The sequence below is a fragment of the Protopterus annectens genome, chromosome 10.part0 (assembly GCF_019279795.1).
Source record: "Protopterus annectens isolate FY-2018-M chromosome 10.part0, PAN1.0, whole genome shotgun sequence".
Classification (NCBI taxonomy): domain Eukaryota; kingdom Metazoa; phylum Chordata; order Ceratodontiformes; family Protopteridae; genus Protopterus; species Protopterus annectens.
In genome coordinates this window covers 569141026-569159848 of record NC_056744.1, presented here as the reverse complement: position 1 = coordinate 569159848, position 18823 = coordinate 569141026, and the positions used below count along the sequence as shown (strand labels likewise).

At 47.1% G+C, this 18823-nt stretch overlaps 1 protein-coding gene across 3 annotated transcripts in view; it reads left to right on the top strand.

Moving 5' to 3' along the window:
• ELOVL1 (ELOVL fatty acid elongase 1) overlaps positions 1–18823 on the top strand; it is a 1026911-nt gene that overhangs the window by 604992 nt on the left and 403096 nt on the right. For all 3 annotated transcript variants that reach the window (XM_044085409.1, XM_044085410.1, XM_044085411.1), the window contains one exon: positions 8268–8348. In XM_044085409.1, coding sequence (XP_043941344.1) covers positions 8268–8348 — 81 coding nt within the window. The remainder of the gene's footprint in view (positions 1–8267; positions 8349–18823) is intronic.

Here is an 18823-nt window from a genome sequence, read left to right as displayed (position 1 = left end):
CAACAAAATCAGAGCCCGTCTGGTCCTGAAAGTTCTAGGGATCATGGCAGCTGCTATCCCTCTTCTTCTATTAGCCAGATTTCACATGAGAATCTTACAATGGATGCTCTTCACACAATGGTCATACCAACAACTTCCGATTGTCCCACACCATTGTGATAACTCAAGCATGCAGGAATCACCTCTTGGTGGATTACATCCCCCCAGCTCTTCTTAGGAAGACCCTTTGTTCCTCCCCCTCCGGTTGCTACTCTGACAACGGGCGCCTCCCTGATCGGGTTGGGGGGGGTATTATCAGGGCCGGACGGTCCAGGGCATATGGCAACCTTACGAATGCCACTTGCATATAAATGTTCTAGAGATGAGAGCAGTGCTTTTAGCGTTGCAGGCCCTTCACGACTCTTCCGACAGGAACGATAGCAATTCAGACAGACAATATGTCTGTAGTGTGGTACATCAACAAACAAGGCGGAACCAGATCCTACCCCCTATGTCGAGAGGCACTCAGACTGTAGCAATGGGCGATTTCTTCTCAGCGGTTTCTGATAGCAACGCACATTCCCGGGAAGTCCAATGTCATTGCGGACAGATTGAGCAGAGCTATTCTCATGCCTCACGAGTGGTCTCTGAAAAATTCAGTGTTGGAGAAAGTTTTTCTAAAGTGGGGCCAGCCTTGCTGCGACCTTTTTGCTACTCCCCAAAACAGCAAGTGCAAAAATTTTTTCACACTTTCCCCAACCAGGCCATCCCAGCAGAGACGCTCTAGTCCAAGATTGGCCCCGGGGACTTCTGTATGCCTTTCCTCCCTTCCCACTGATTTCTTAATTGATACAGAAAGCCATCGCTCAGAAAGCTTCCATGATCCTCATTGCTCCATACTGGCCTCGACAGGTTTGGTTCCCTTTTCTACACCGTTTTCTGCTGGAGCAACCCTGGCATCTGCACCCAGTTCCAGATCTTTTGATCCATCAGTCGGGTCAGTTACATCGCTCCCTCCCCTCTCTGAACCTCCCTGCATGGTTCCTCCAATTCCAACCTTAGCCAGGCTTCCTCTAATATCTCACTCAGTTCGAGATATTTTAATAGCTTCCCATAAAACCTCCACTCGGAAGATTTATCTTAGTAAGTGGAAACGTTTTTCCTTTTGGGCGCAGGGAAAGAACATTGACCCTTTCACTGCTTCTATTCAATCGGTCCTTGATTTCTTGGCCGAACTTTTCCATTCAGGTTCATCTCTTTCTACTCTTAAAGTCCAATTGGCAGCTATATCTAACTTTCATGTTGGAATCTCTGACTCTGCCATCATGTCTCACAAACTTTGCAAAGCCTTTTTGAAGGGAGTTTTTCTACTCAAGCCTCCTATTAGAAATCCTCCTCCTTCTTGGGACCTTAACTTGGTTCTGACATCTTTGATTCTTCCCCCTTTTGAACCTGCGGCTTCGTGTTCGATGAAATTGCTATCCTGGAAAACACTCTTTTTGGTAGCCATTACTTCGGCTAGAAGAGTCTCTGAACTTCATGCACTCTGTAGTCGATCCCCTTATCTTTTATTTCATAAGGATAGGGTATCCTTACGTACCAACCCATCCTTCTTACCCAAAGTAGCCTCTCCGGCAAACCTAAATCAAAACATTGACCTTCCTGTGTTTTTTCCTAACTATTCTGATAGGTCAGAACAAAAATTACATTGGCTAGATGTTCATCGACAATTAAGGTATTACTTAGACAGGACCAAACAAATCAGAAAGTCTGACCAACTGTTTGTTTCTTATGCAGAAGGCAGAAAGGGCCTTCCAGTTTCGAAAGTATCTCTCTCCAGATGGCTTGCATCTTTGATTTCCTTTGTTTGAGATCAGGCATCAAAAGTTACCAAACAAACCTAAGGCTCATTCAACTAGAGCTTTGGCTACTTCCATAGCTTTCCAAGACAGGCTGCCTATTGATACGATTTGTGCTGCAGCTACTTGGGCTACTCCTCATACTTTCATTTCTCACTATAAGTTGGATTTAGCTTCTAGACGCAGAGCCAACTTTGGTTCCACTGTACTCAAGAGTCTGTTCCGATAGGCCACCCGGGACAAGGTGCTAGGGACGCGGTCCCATCCAGCAAGAATGAAGGCGAGAGACAACTTAACATATAGAAGTTATGTACCTACCATAACGTTCCATGTTAGTTGTCTTCTTCTCGCCTTCTTTCTTGCGTCCCACCCTCCTTCCCCCTAGCCTGGATAGACCTAGAGGAGTTTGATTGTGACCTTTTCTTCTTACCACCTTTGTGTTTTTATGTATACTCTGTGATATGTATATATTCACTCATCAGGTTTCAGGTCACCTTCTTTCTGTCACTTTATAGAGGTGGTTTTTCCCCTTTCCAGTGTATCTGTTTTTTTTCCTGGCTGGGCCTAGCTTACAAACGAGATCGGAGGTATTATCGCCTAGCATTGTGGGATATAAGGGGAGCCTCGAGCCGGTGGAACTAACTCTCGAGCTTTTAGAGTGGCCAACTCGGAGCAGAGGATTGGCTCCGAACCCATCCAGCAAGAAAGAAGGCGAGAAGAAGACAACTAACATGGAACGTTATGGTAGGTACATAACCTATTTATCTGCAAGAAAAATTCTGCAGGCTTTGGGCTTCATGGCATCCTGCATTCTGTTAATTCCATATGCAAGACTGCATATGAGGAAACTACAGTGGTATCTAAAAAGTGTTTGGACTCAGCATTGCCACAGTCTGGAAAAACTAAATTACCCTCCTTCCCTGCCTGCAACAGGAGTTTCGATGGTGGGCACAGGCCTGTCACCGCAACAAGGGACAGCCTTTCACTTTACCCACTGCCAGGCAGACAATAACAGATGCATCAGATTATGCTTGGGGGGGCCCCACATGGCAGGAAAATGTATTCAGGGCACATGGCCCACAGGCCAAATGCGTCTTCATATCAATCTAAAAGAAATGCTGGCTGTCCAGAATGCCCTGACAGCTTTCAAGGATCTGCTTCATCCAGGACAACTGCTGATAGACGGACAATACTACAGTCATGTGGTTTGGTTTATAAACAAGCAGGGAGGCATGCATTCCTACCCTCTCTGCAGACAAGCCATGACTTTGTGGAACACAGCATTGACTTATCAAGTACACCTGCAAGCACAATTCCTGCCAGGAAAGACAAATACTCTGGCAGACGAACGAAGCAGAAACCTCATGGATCCTCACGAGTGGAAACTAGATCCACAAATCTTCAGCATAATAACAAGGAAATGGGGATGCCCAGGCATAGATCTATTTGCCTCCCCTCACAACTACCAACTACAGAGATTTTGCGCAAGGACTTATCACAAGCTAGCGTGGAAAGTGGATGCTCTCTCATTCAGCTGGAAAAACCTTAGTGTATGCCTTTCCTCCACTACTTCTCCTCCCCAAGGTACTCCTAAAGGTCAGACAAGAGAAGCCAACAATGATCCTGATTGCCCCAGACTGGCCATGCCAGCACTGGTACCCAATCCTAAAAGAGCTTGTCTCAAGGCCCAGCCTGGACATTGCCTCAAATTCCTCATTTACTGACCCAACAAAGCAATTGGATACTGCACAGCCAACTCAGTACCTTAAATCTGGCTGTATGGTGGATAATGTAACCATTCAGAACACACCTCTCTCCAAAGCAGTTATGGGTGTTATTCTGGAGGCCAGGAGGCCCAGCAGCAGAAAATCATATGCAGAAAAGTGGAAGAGATTCTGTGCTTGGAACCAGGCACAAGGAATTGACATGCTTGTACCAAATATTCCTCAGATTTTACAGTACCTAACTGAGATGGTGGACAAAGGCCTATCCTTTTCATCAATTGAGATCCATGCCTCTGCCATTTCAGCTCATTACAATACGGACCCACATATTTTTTCACATCCACTACTAAGGCAGTACCTCAGAGGGGCCACAAACACAAGACCCCCAGGAAGAGCACCAATACCTGCATGGGACCTCAATTTTGTCTTGGAAAAACTCACGCTGCCTCCTTTTGAGCCAACCAATACAGCTGAAATAAAATTCTTATGGAAAACAGCTCTGCTCTTAGCAATAACTTCAGCAAGAAGAGTCTGAGTTACAGGCACTAATGGCGGTTGAACCTTTCATAATTTTCCATCCGGACAGGGTTTCTCTGAGGACAAACCCAACATTTATGCCTAAAGTTGTGTCCAGTGTGGCTCTTAATCAAACAATTCATTTGCCTACCTTTTATCCAAACCCACAGAATAAGGGGGAGAGACTTCTACATTCTTTGGACATACGCAGACAGCTACGCTTCTCCTTGGACAAAACTAAAGCTTTCAGAACGTCTGAGCAATTCTTAGTGGCATATGCTGCAGGATTTCAAGGAAAAGCTATTTCAAAGCAGACTATTTCCAAATGGATAGCCCACTGCATTCGTTTCTGCTATTCTCAACATGGCAAATCAGTGCATAAGGGCATCAGGCCACACTCTACCAGAGCAGCAGCTTTCCTCAGAGGAGTACCAACCAAGGACATTTTGGAGGCTGCAACATGGACTTCAGTGCACACTTTTACAAAACACTACCACTTACCTCTTTACTCTAAACCCAGAGCAGGCTTCGCCACTGCAGTTCTGCAGGGCCTCATAGCCTCTCCTGATTCTATTTAGGCCCAACCACCCAACCTCAGCTTTGGGATTCAATCCAATTGTAATGACTGCAACAGTGTAACATGATGAACATGGTACAGCTGTGTACCTACCATAAATGTAGATGTTAGTGTATTCACTGTTGCAGTCCAGGTTACCCACCCACCATCCCCCTTTCTTTGCTGGGACATATCTGTACTTCTCTATTCTATACAACCTATGTGATGTATTTGCTTGTAGATGAAGATTTTGTTTTATTTTAGTGCATGCTCTTTTATTGGCATAATTTCTTAGCCTACCCTTCTGGGGGCACCTGACATCTGGGGTAAGAAAAACTGAAGAAAATGGCATTTGCTGCATCTTTTATACCCTTGGAGCACTGACGTCGAAGAGGCGACAGCAACCGACGCTGGACCAAGACTTTGGAATTCAGGCCGACTCTGGGTAGTCTGCCAGCAGGATAACCCAAGTGTAATAACTGCAACAGTGAATACACTCGAACATCTACATTTATGTTAAGTACACAACTGTACTTTTGACTGCACAGATGGTTGACAGTTGTGCAAGATCGTTTAGTGCTCTGGTTTGGGAAATAAGCCCTTTCCCCATCATTGCTTAATCTTTGAGTTACTATATGCATTATTAATAGATGTGTGTGCATGTGTACATTTTGATATATGTATATATGAAAAAAATGCTCATCTCTTATAGTAACTGAACATGGATTGGTTAACCATGCACTTTTACTTTTTGAAGAAGTTAAAGGATTAAATGAGTATGTTCATTCATTTCCTATCTTAATCCCAATACCAGTTCTGATTTGGTTACTTACAAATGAAAGAATGAAGCAATGAATGAAAGCCTTAACTGTATCGCATTGCAAGGATCATCAGTATTAGCAGCTCAACTTGTGTAAAAGTCATCACGTTTTAATGAGGTTTTGATCATAAAATTGCCCATGACTTGTCTGCCTGTTGACGTAGAGGCTTACACATAAGACACTGGTGCAAAATCAGTTGGTAATCTGGGGGGTGGGGGAATTAAGAAATGGGCTTGACCGTCTGAGTTCATTAGGAAAGTATGTGCATTTTTGTGCATTTGTGTCGCCAAGCCAAGCTGTAAGAGCAAGGGAGCACCATTTGTGTGTCTCTGTATCACAGGAAGTTACTAGGCTATTGGCCCTGAGGCCCTTACAAGCCTAGCCAAGAATTTAGCCCATGTTCTGACAAGTCAGCACCCGATGCCCCTGTCCAGCATGGACACAGGTGGAATCCAAGGGGTGTATTTTCTTTTCCCATCCAGTTATCCAGGTTGTGCTTAAAAAGGGTTAATGAGGTACTGCCAACAAGTCCTGTTGATGTCACAGACCAGTTGGAGGTCACAAGTGCGGATTACTCGAGTGGAGCTTGACTTGTGGATATGCAGCAGTCCCATCAAGGTGGGGTCTGAGATTGCTTTGTATGCCAGACAGAGATCACCTCTGAGGAGCCTGTATGAGATGGAGTAGAGTGACAGGGCTGTAAGCCTATCTGTGTAGGGTAGATCGAGGCCCTGGATCCTCCTAGTGAGGAACCTCTGTGGTCTCTCCAGCTGCTGCATGTGCTTTGTGAGATGCATACCCAAAGGGGCATTTTACTCAATAATGGGCCTTATAAGGGAAGAATACAGGCATGTTATGACGTCCTTGTCCATGGATGAGATACCCTTACTAATGATGTGAGCCATGTAGAAAGCTTTCCGTACAATGGAGGCGGTGTGATGGCCAAAAGTCAGTTTACTATCAACCTGGGTGCCCAAGTCCCTCATGACTGATTGTCTGCTTAGGACCTTGCTATTAATGTGATAATTTGTGGGGATGTCACTCTTCCCAAAGGAAATGATGCATTTTTTTGGCATTCAGTTTGAGACCATGTTTCTGGCACCAGTCATTTGTTTGGGCGAGACCCTCTTGAAGGATGTCCACATCACTAGGGGAATTGATGACCGCACCCAGCTTGCACTCCTCTGCAGACTTGGTCAGCCATAGCCCACTGATTTTGGCCTGCACCTCAGAAAAGTATATACCAAACAAGAGGCCCCAAGACTGATCCCTGGGGTATACTGCTCACTAAAGGTCTACTGTTTGAGATGGTTTCCCTGTATTTTGACTAGGTGAGTTCTATTTGAGCCACTTTGCTACCCATGTGTTAACATATAGATTGGTTTCTAGTTGAGAGAGTTTATCTGTTATTCCTGAGTGGGGAATAGTATTGAATGCTTTGGCCAGGTCATAGGCGGTTTACACCACTTTCCCCTCATCCATGGCTTTGGTGACTGTCTCAAAGAAGTTGACCAAATGTAACCGGTATGAGCTCCCCTTGACAAAAACAAACTGTGTAAGATAGAGTGTTTGGAGTTTGCTAATGTCCTTGTTAATGAGGTCCATGATAGTTGTTTCCATGGCCTTGCAGATCAGGCTAGTTAGGCTGATGGGTCTTTAATTTCCTGGATCGGTGGACGCTCCACCTTTGTGCAAAGGGATGACACTGGCTGTCCTCCACTAGGCTGGGATGAAGCAGTTACTCAAGCTTTGGTTGAAAAGGATGCCTAATGGTGCTGCAGGTTCCTGCCAGAGTTCATGTAGGTTGCAGCTTGGGGTGTTGGGTCTCATGGAAGCTGTACTTTTTGCCTTTGAGAGGTTAATGATGACTTGCTCCCAGGAGATGAGGAGAGGGGGGAAGGTCCTGGGGATGGCCTCATTTACTGAATGGGGGGACAAGAGGGGTGAAGTGAGCCTGTCTGACATCAGGTTGGCTACATGTGTGGCATTTATGTATGTGGTGTCCTTGACCACCAATTCTGAGCAGATTTGATTGCTTCCGTTGAGACTGCAGACGTGTGCACACCGGAGGGTGGACATCAATGTGATATGGGCATGATTGGTCATGAGTGGGTGTATGTTGCTGCATGCACCTCCTCTTGAAGTTTAGTGCACAGAAAACAATGTAGTACATTTAGGAGCAGCTGTCACTGGTTGGAATGCCTGCCACCCCCCCCGACCCCCCCAACAGTAATGGTTAGCATGCTCTACCAGCTGTAGGTGAAGTCGTCAATCCCAGTCTGTTGCTAGGGTTGGAAAAGCAGTGATCCCTGCAGAAGGTCATCTGTGGAGGGGCCAAAACAGAGCATGTCTTATCCACAAGATGTACCTGTGAGTGAGCATAAACAGTATCTTATAGGCTGAGATTAAGTAGCTGTGAGGCCTTAGAGTGGATTACCTTGTTTGTTTGTGCTAAAGTACCACAGTCAAGTGATCCTAGAACAGACTGAAAAGTTGAGCTGCAGTCCTGTAGTTATGGTTTGATTCCCTTAGCCTCCATTTACCTGCAGTGAGACTGTGAGCAAAGTTACTCACAGGCAGTGCTCCCAGAGGTTTTGTTTCATATTTATTTTTGCAGAATCTTGGACAGAATATAACTTTTTATAAGATGCTTTTGTGAAGGCAATTACACTGCTTATAATACTGCAGCTTTTTAAAGTGCTGCTTTTAGTGCATTGTACTCACTTGCAGTCTAAGATGTAAGAAAATCACATGTGCTGTTCAGTGTAATTGGTCAGTTACTGTAAATACTTTTTTTCTGCTGTTTTTTCAGTTCCTTATGGCAGGATGGTTAACTGGTTATACGTGGAGGTGTGATCCTGTGGATTATTCTAACAGTCCTCAAGCCCTCCGGGTAAGTAGACTTTTGTTTCCCACATGCTTGTGAGAACGGTACACTACAATCTGTTTTTAGCAAGCCTACCTGCATGATCATAACAGACTTCCCTTGCAGTTTTACATCTGACATAGACCTCCTCTGTTCCACATATAAACACACTACTTTTAAAGATTTAAACGTAATTGGTGATGTTAAGTTGTCTATCTCACCTTCGTTCTTGCTGGTTGGGGATCGGAGCCGATCCTCGTCTCAGACTCTGCCATCTTCTATACCTCGAGAGCTGTTTACTCGCTCAAGGCTACCCCTTATCCCAGATCTCGTTTGCTTCAGCTGCGAGGTGTCGTTTTTCTGGCTCAGGCTCGTATAAGTTTCTTTATAGAACTTTTTTACTAGAAATAGTCAATGTAATGGGATCCTATCTCGCCTACATTCATAACAGTTGGGTTCGGAGCCGATCCATCGGCTCCGACTCGGCCACTATACACTAGAACGAAGTCTCTCATTGGCTGGGCTACCCCTTATCCCAGAATGCACCACACCTGCTTCCCCAGATCTCGTTTGCCACTTTTCAAGCTGGACGTGGTCTCGACTTGGCTGGAGCGAAGTGTATTTTCTTGACCTTTTTGGTCTTTTTGACTAGGGTTTCTGTCAGTTTTTCAACAAACAGCTGTTTTAACAGCTTTGTGAGCGTTTGTTTTCAGTTTGTGAATTTTAGAAATTTTTATATTTTCGCGCTTCTAGTATACTGGGCAAGGCCCGTTTAAGTTAGAGGGCCTTTGCCCTTTACTGTGTGTTTTTCTTGGTTGTGTGACTGAAGTTGTTGTTTCTGTTTTTTCTGTTGTATCGGGCTAAGCCTGTTTAAGTTAGAGGGCTTTAGCCTGTATATTACTCTACTTCAGTATACTGTATTTAGTTTTTTCTATCTGTTATCTGTTTCCAAACTTGTACAAGATGTCTAAGGAGCAGAAATCAGGTTTTAAAAAATGTGCTAAATGTAATTATAAAATGTCTATTACAGACAGCCATGCTGTCTGGGTGTACTGTTTAGGGCCTAAACATCTACAAGATACATGCAGTGTTTGCCATGCTTTTTCTTCCAGGGTCCTTCAGGAAAGAAAAAAACAAGCTAATTCTTAGAGGTCTTATTAAGCCTTCTTTTGAGGAAGCGTTGGCTTCTTCCCCAGCTTCTAAAAAGAAAAGGTCGTCTGCTCCGACCAGTCCGTCGGGCCCGACACCCAAGAAGCATAGATAGTCGGCTCCGACCAGTCTGTCAGACCCGACATTCAAGAAACATGGATCGACCTCTTCTCCCTTGGCTCCAATGGCTTCGGAGCCGATGGCTGAAGTCTGCCTCGGTGCCTCTTTCCTCGGCTCCATTGGTGTCTGAGACGCAGGTTAGTGCACTGAGAGGCCAATCACCTACTTCGGCTCCATTGGTTTCGGAGCCGTTGGAGGTGTGCAGCTCAGACTCTTCCCCCTCAGCCCTGGAGCCGCCTTCGGCGCCGACACCTTTACAAACAGTTCCGATTTCGGATCTGATAGTGTTGGAACCTTTTCGGAGCCGGTCCCCTGTCTTATCGGAGCCGAGGCAGAAGTCTTCTCGGCCCCAGTCTATTTCCTCCAAATTCTCTAGGTTGTCTGATTCGGATTTGGATAGGGTTATCCAGAGGCTGTTCCAGTCCCCAGTTTTTACTAAAATGATCTCGGCTCCAGCCCACTCTGCTTCGGAGCCGATTCCCCATTCCGTGCATTTGATTCCTCCTCTGACCCCTTTGGAGCCGGTGCTGGTAGAACGCAGCGGAATCGTCCAGTCGGAGCAGAGACCCCCTCGGAGTTTCTCTGCTCCGACCTTCATTCCTACCTTGTCCTCTGTGTCAGGGTTTGGTACCGGGTCTTCCTCGGTGGGGGCCGAGGGCAACACTGTGGAGCTGGCCTCTTCGATGCCCAGTCTTCCCCTCGGAGCATCTGCCGCAGGTATTCCTGGTACCGTCGTGGTCTCTCAGCAAGTGCCCTCTGCAGAGTCTGGAGGTCCTGCTGTTGAGACCACGAGGAGTGCGCTGGCCATGACCTTCCCGGTTCAGCAGGTTTCTACCTCACCGTCCCTAGATCTGGGTACTGGTGCCTCTGGTGACATTCTTTCCCACGACAGTGGGGCCCCAGGGCCTGAGGATACCCCCTTGGAGGGTTCCCTTCCGGGGGGTCCTTCTGAATCTGCTTCGGATGAACCCCCAAGGAAGAAACTGTGCAAGAGGAAGCACGTTGATTCCCAAGATGAGTCCGTCACTTCAGATACTGACCTCGATGCGGAGGGGTTCCCAAAATCATCCTCTGACGTCTCCTTCTCGGATATCCTTGAGATCTTGAGACAGAGAGGAGATTGGCAATCCAAAGCCCCTACCGCTGAGGAGTCAGTCTTCCTCAAGGCCTTCGGGGCCCAGCCCTCCTCCTGGGTGTCTCCACCCTTCGACGAGTTGTTAGATTTAATCTCTCTGAGGGTGTGGGAGCATCCTGATACAGTGGAACTGGTGCCTGCCAGACCTAATAAGTTCCTTTCAGCCCCTCCCCAGAAGGAATTCCTTACTAAGGGTGTTGCAGTTGATGCGATGGTGGTGGCATCTGCCACTTAGCAGGACGTGGCAGAGGCTTCAACGTCTATTCATCCTCCTAATAAGGACTCTAGGAGCATGGATAGGTACGGGAAGCGTTACCCTTTCTTCAGCGACCTTTTCCCTGCGGTCGCTGAACTATCTGTCATTTTACCAGGCTCCAAAGGGACCTCCTCAAGGAGTTAGGAGAGTCTCTTGCGGGTAATCTTCCTGAGGCGTTAGCCCAAACCGTAGGCGCCCAGATGACTACCCTATCTTCCATAGTCAACTCGTCCATGAGGCTCATTTCCTATGCAACCGAAGGGGCGAGTAGAGCAGCGGGCACAGGAGTGGCTCTTGGGAGACAAGCCTGGTTACGCTTGTGTCCACTTGCGGAGGCCTTTAAGTCTTCCTTCGCCGATGCCCCTTTTGATGGGTCCTCTCTGTTTGGACCCAAGGTGAAGGACACGCTTACTCGGTGTGAGCAGGAGGGCAAGACCTTGACTGCCGTTGGGGCCCGTTTTTCCGCTCCCTCTAGACCTTACCCCAAAGCCCAGAGAGGAGGGAAGATGTGGTTCAGAAAATCCCAAAAGTTCTTCTCTACTCCACCGGGTGATTTCCCCCTCTAGAGGCGGGGGGGGGGGGATTCAGGAAGACTCCGCCCCAGAGGTGGCAGAGGCCCCCGTAACACTGGAGACCCAGATTCCTTTCGTGGTTCCTCCTACCCTCAACATCCCTAGGATGTGGCTCGGCTGTGCTTCTCCGGAGCCAGTCGGCGGTCATTTTGCGCAACACCCACAGGCTTGGGAATCTATAACCAAGGATCAGTGGGCGCTTCGCATTGTAACCGGAGGCTACCTCATCCCCTTCTTCAAGCCCCCTCCTTCTACAAGGAGAATCCCGGACGTGCCACCCAGTCAACAGGATCAAGCAGCCGTAGAAGTTTAAAAGCTGCTAAACAAAGGGGTCATCCAGCCCGTCCCCGCCGACCAGATCGGATCAGGAACTTACTCGAGATTATTTTTGGTGCCAAAAAAGACAGGGGACGTAAGGCCCATTTTGGACCTAAGCTCATTAAATCGTTTTGTGAAAAAGTCCAAGTTCCGGATGGTCACCCTTCAGTCCATTCTCCCGTTATTGGAGAAGGATGTCTGGATGTGCTCCATAGACCTCAAGGACGCTTACTATCATATTTTGATACGAGTCCAGGAGTCATTTACGCTTCCGCCTAGGAACCAGTCATTTCCAGTTTCGTGCACTGCCCTTTGGTCTCACCACAGCCCCCAGGGTGTTCAAGTGTCTGGCAGTGGTGACAGCTCACCTGAGAAGTCTAGGATTCCAAGTGTTTCCCTATCTAGACGACTGGCTCCTCACTGCCACCTCCAAGCATCTACTGATTCGAGCACTGATGGCCACTGTGACTTTGGGTCTCTCGCTTGGAATCACTTTCAATTGGAAAAAATCTGTGCTGCGGCCATCTCAGCGTATCACTTTTATAGGCGCAGAGTTAGACACAAAAAGGATGCGGGCATTTTTGCCATCAGAAAGAATTCAGGTCCTACAATTTCAGATTCTAAACCTGTTACCCAAATCTCGAGTCCCGGCCAGACAGATTCTTCAGTTATTGGGCACGATGGCCGCAACTATCCTCCTAGTTCCATTAGCCAGGCTGCACATGCGGGTGCTGCAATGGCTATTATCGGTTCAATGGTCGTATCAAGAACTTCCCCTGAACCATTTGGTTCTGATTACGGACAGTTGTCGTCGGGACCTCCGTTGGTGGCTGCATCGGTCCAACCTGGACCGGGGGCATCCCTTCGCCCTTCAGCCTCCAGATGCCACAGTGACGCCTCCCAGATAGGGGGGGGGGTCATTATCTGGACAGGTCTGTCCAAGGCACTTGGCAAGATTGCGAAGCGCACCTTCACATCAATGTCCTGGAAATGAGAGCGGTGCTTCTGGTTTTGCAAGCACTTCATCATGCTCTCCCCCAAGGTACTATTGCGATTCTATCCGACAACATGTCGGTAGTTTGGTACATAAACAAACGGGGCGGAACCAGGTCCTACCCCATTTGCAGAGAGGCCATGAGTGTGTGGCGATGAGCCATAGCTACCCAACGTTTCTTGGTAGCAATGCACATTCCGGGGAAAGCCAATGTGATTGCGGACAGGCTCAGCAGGACTCTCCTGTTGCCTCACGAGTGGTCCCTCACAACAGAGTGGCTGTGCAGATCTTCTCCAAATGGGGTCTCCCTTGTTGCGACTTGTTCGCCAGCCCCAACAATGCGAAGTGCAGAGAGTTCTTCACTCTGACTCCCTCCCAGGGGCAGTTTCCCAGGGACGCTCTAGCCCACAATTGGCCCCGGGGTCTGCTTTATGCCTTCCCCCCGATCCCCCTTCTCCCGAGGGTGATTCAGAAGGCTTTTCATGTAGGGAGCGACATGATTTTGGTCGCCCCACACTGGCCCCGTCAGGTTTGGTTCCCATTCCTTCAGAAGTATGCAGTACAGGGCCCTTGGATTCTGGACCCAGTGCCGGACCTGTTGTCTCATCAGTTGGGACACACTCATCCGTCCCTCCGGTCGTTGCGACTGGCTGCTTGGTTACTCCACTTCCATCCTTAGTGAGAGATAACTCTCTTTTTTCAGAAGTGATGTACATTTTGTCCTCTTCCCACAAGCCGTCCACTGTTAAGCTGTATTCCAGCAAATGGAAAAGGTTTGCCTTTTGGGCCCAGCAGCGGGGCATTGATCCTCTTACGGCCCCAGTTCCGCAGGTATTGGAATTCCTAGCTTCATTGTTTCATTCAGGCTCTTTGTCTCCACAATTAAGGTTCAACTAGCGGCCATCTCTAATTTTCATGTTTCCGTAGAGCCTTCCTTAATGGCAAACAGACTTTGCAAGTCCTTTCTTAAGGGAGCTTGGCTCCTCAGGCCTCCTATGGCCCATCCTGTGCCCCCTTGGGACTTAAATTTGGTTCTGGCCTCCTTAACTGCCTGTCCCTTTAAGCCGGCAGCCACTTGTGATTTGAAATTTCTATCTTGGAAAACCACCCTTCTAGTGGCAATAACTTCTGCTAAGCGGGTTTCGGAGCTTCAAGCTCTCTGTTCTACTCCTCCTTATTTGATTTTTCATAAAGACAGAGTTTCCCTCAGATTGAATCCCTCCTTTTTGCCTAAGGTAACATCCCCTTTATGCATTCAGCAATCCTTGGAGCTCCCTGTTTTCTTTCCAAATTTTTCTAATAGAGCAGAATATACCTTCCACCAGTTGGATGTTCACAGGCAACTGCGTTTTTACTTAGGACCAATCAGACACGAAAATCTGACCAGCTGTTTGTGTCCTTTGCGCAGAATAGGTTGGGTCTACCAGTTGCCAAAACAACCATAGCCAAATGGATTAAGGATTGCATCTCCTTCATTTATTCCCAGTCAGGCAGAGAGTTACCTTTCCCACTTAAGGCTCATTCTACCAGGGCTATGGCCACCTCTGTAGCATTTCACTCCAAAGTTTCAATAGATGATATTTGTGCGGCTGCTACTTGGTCTTCTCCGCACACCTTCATTTCTCATTATAAGGTTGATGTGGCTTCCCGAGGCAGAGCTTCCTTTGGTTCTGCAGTTCTCAGGAGTGTGTTCCAATGAGCCACCCGGGATTTAGGTGCTAGGGACGCTGTCCCATCTGTTATGAATGTAGGCGAGATAGGATCCCATTACATCTTTTAGTTATGTACTTACCATAACTTCGGATGTATGGGATCCATCTACATTCATATCGCACTCCACCCTCCTTCCCTCTACCTTTTGGATTTGGAGGAAATATTGCTCTTGCTGAGCTCTTCTCTTGAAGGGCTCTAGTTGGTTACAGTTATTGGTATGTTTTTCTGTATCTGTATGAATGTATGAAAGCGAACAAACAAGATCTGGGGAAGCAGGTGTGGTGCATTCTGGGATAAGGGGTAGCCCAGCCAATGAGAGACTTCGTTCTAGTGTATAGTGGCTGAGTCGGAGCCGATGGATCGTCTCCGACCCCATCTGTTATGAATGTAGGCGAGATGGATCCCATACATCCGAAGTTATGGTAAGTACATAACTAAAAGTTTTCCTAGGTGTTATTAACTTTTAGTCTTTTTGGTTGTATTAGCTAGTGTGTATTTGTAGCTTCCTTCCCTTCCTTGTAGAACTCGTTTAACTTAGAGAGTTCTCCCCCTCCCCCTCCTTATCCTTTCTTGTCAGGTTAGCCGTTTAGGTTAGAGGCTTTCCTTCTACTTTCTTTATAGGCTAGCCATTTAAGTTAGAGGCTTTCCTATATAAAAAAAAAAAAAAAAACTTTAGCTTTAGTCTGTAGTATAGTGTGTTTTTGTTTAGACTGTATTTTGCTTTGTTAGCTATTGTATTTCTTGTTACAGGATGTCAAAAGAATCCAAAGTGTCCGAGTTCAAGAAGTGTGACTTATGCTGTCAGAAAATGTCTGACAGATGGGCACACTTCTTGCGTCTATTGTTTAGGTGCTGTGCACCTGTACGACTCTTGTTCTACCTGCCATGCGTTTAGTCCAAGAGTTCTGCAGGAGCATAAGAATAAGCTTATTCTTAGGGGTCTTTTAAAGCCCCAGGATTCACCAGCCAAGACCTCTCAGCCAGTGAAATTCTAGACCATACCCCAAGGGTCAGAAGAGTGGTAAAATGTGGTACGGAAAATCCCAGGGAGCCTCGTCTGGCACACACAGCGATTTTTCCTCCAGGAGCAGAGGGGGAAACAGACGCCACCCTCATGGCAGAGGGGGTCCGCAGAACCAGGGCAAAAGAGAATCTTTCTCTGATAAGCCCTTTCAGCATCCCTGAAGGGTTGCCCAACTGCCCTCCTCTGGAGACAGTCGGGGGAAGACTTTCACTGTACCCAAAAGCTTGGCAAAATTTAACGCAAGACAAATGGGTACGGTCCATTATATCCGGAGGTTACAAAATTCCCTTCTGTCAACCCCCCTTACTGTCAAGGAAATCCCTTCCAGATGTTCCACCCAATCTGAGGGACCAAGCAGTAATAGAAGTTTCAAAACTACTAGAAGAAAGTCATCCAGGAAGTCCTGGCAGACCAACACGGATCCGGAATTTACTCAAGGTTCCTTTTGGTACCAAAAAAGACAGGGGACTGGAGACAGATTCTGGATCTCGGCAGATTAAACAGGTCTGTGCAAAGAAGAAAGTTTTGGATGGTCACGCTACAGTCCATTCTACCCTTTTTGGGTCAGGACAGTTGGAGATGCTCGATAGATCTTCAGGATGCATACTACCATATCAAAATGGACAGGCGCTCCGGGAGATTTCTTCGCTTCCGGCTGGGAGCCAGTCATTACCAGTTCAGAGCTCTGCCCTTTGGTCTCACCACAGCCATGTATGGGCAGTGGTCATGGCTCACCTGAGACGTGTAGGATTCCAGGTGTTTCCATATCTAGATGACTGGCTCCTCACTGCTACTACCAGGCATCAACTTCTGCAAGCCGGGGACTACACAATCTGCTCTCAGCTAGGCATTACAATAAACTTCGAAAAATGTGCCTTGTTGCCCTATCACCTATATAGAAGCAGACTTGGACACAAGGAACATGTCCGCAAGGCTACCGCCAGAAAGGGTGTCTACAGTTCGCCAGCAAGTACAAATTCTAATGCAGAGCAAAAGAATCTAAGTCAGGTTCGTCCTCCAAATTCTGGGTACCATGGCAGCGGCAATTCTTCTAATCCCACTGGCCCATTTTCACATGAGGATCCTTCAGTGGCTTCTGTTCACATAGTGATGTTCTTCGTCTTCCCTTGCTGCAGTCCTGACTATTGGGTATAGTCCGCGTCCCAGTCGGCCCGAATACCAGAGTATAAGGCTGACGTCGGTCATGGCGCTTTTGCGCATGGTCCGATGCAGAAGCAATTTTGCGAGTGCAGGTTGGCGTTCTGAGATTTTCCGAAACCGGAGTTTCAGACCGAAACAGAGTTGGCTAAGTAACCCGTTAGAACATTTTGGTTTTTCTTGCCTCAGTATTTAACGGATGTCAGAAAAAGTGAATAACTGTATTTCTTGTGGGAAGCAGATGGATTATCATACATTGTGTATACCTTGTTTAGGGCCTGAGCACGGCGTTGTTGGTTGCGCTCTTGTGCTAGATTTAACAAAGCACTATTAAGAGGAGGCTAGATTGTGCTAGGTTAGTGTTTGCGTTGCAATTATAATATGCCGTCGGATGCTCCGGCGCCCGCTTCATCAAGAAGCGCAAGGACAAAACAGTGAAGCCTAGGGGTGAGGAACCGGCAGTCCCGGACGTCGGTTCTTTAGAACTCAGGGAGCCAGAGGTTTTGCCAGGAGTCTCTAGGGAGTCTCAGGCAGATACTTTACTGTTACAGGATGTGCCCTCTCAGGAGGTAGGCCAGGCTGAGGGGCTTCTCAGGTAACTGTTCTTCCCTCTCTTCCCAAGGTAGTTAGGGCCTCTCCTTCTGTTGCCAAAGCTTCTTTTAGAGGTAGGCCAAGTTCAGCTTCTGTAGGGGCTTCTCCTAGCATTTGGGCTCTGTGCCTAAGAAACATATGCTTAAAATGGCTGAAGATTTGATTACTCTGATTAGAGGTTCTATGCCCCCACCTGATAAGAGGCCTAGGGTGGAACAGGAGTTTGATAGTTTTGAACAGTGTTCACAGGCTTCAGAGTCTTCTGTGGAAGACTTGCAGAGTTCCTGCTTATTCTGATTCTGATGTGGATGATTCCACTCCTTCAGCTTCTCCTCCTGAGGATTTTCATTTCAGAGACTCTTCACTCCATGAGGGAGCACTTTAAATGGGAAGGCCAAGATTACTCTGACTCCAGAAAAGGCTTAGGGAATTCTTGTTTTGCCTCAGCATAGGCCCTTAGCTATTCCTCCTGTGTTGAATGTGGTGGAGGATGTTTTGCAGAGGCTTCTCTGAACCCTGATTCCTTGCCTCCTGCTCCTGTTAAGCCTGATAGGTATTATAGGGTGCCAGCTCATAAGTATTTGTTTAAGAGTCCCAGGGCGGACCCAGAAACTGTTTCTCAGGGGCCTAAAGGTATTAAAGCTTCTGTTGTTAAAAATCCTGTACCCTCTGATAAAGAGGCAAGGGCTTTGGATAGGTGGGGTAAGAAAGTATATACTTCTTCCACTCTAGCCATGAGGGTGTTGAATTGTCAATTTCATATGCTGAAATATCAGAATTATCTCCTTTCACAATTGAAATCTAAGGTGGATGCTTTGGCGGAAGGTATTGAGTGTAAAGAATTGCTGGATTTGGTTCATGTGTCTGAACAAGTGGGTAAGCATTCTTTGCAGTGTGGTTTTGATGCTGTTCAGGCCTCCTGGTGGCTGCTACTAGTTCTGTTCTTCGCAGACATGCATGGTTGAAGGATCAGAATTTAGCTGAGCATGTTAAGACCAGGATTTTGGATGCTCCTTTACAGTCTGATGTGTTGTTTGGACCGCCTGTGGAAGCAGTTTTAAAGAAAATGGAGGACAAAGCTAAGTCTATGCAGACTGTTAAAGATTTTTGCAGGTGCAACCTCCGAGTTTAGTAGAAATTGGCCTGCTAAGGGGTGGACATATCCTGCTTATGGTTCCCAGTCTAGGGGTAGATCTAGGCGTGGTAGGGGCAGGGCTCACGGTTCTTTTAGGCCTAGATCAGACAGTTCACCTGCTCAGACTTCTGGTGAGGGCAGGGTCAGTCCTTTAGTAAGCAGACCCAATGACCTGCCTTTTCAGCTGCCAGTGGACTCGTCTGGCAGCTCCTTTGGGAGGAAGATTGTCTCTTTTCAAAGAAAATTGGGATTTAATCACTCAAGACAGATGGGTGCTGGATATCATTCATCACGGGTACAGATTTTATTTCCACAATGCCTCCTTGCAAAGGCATGC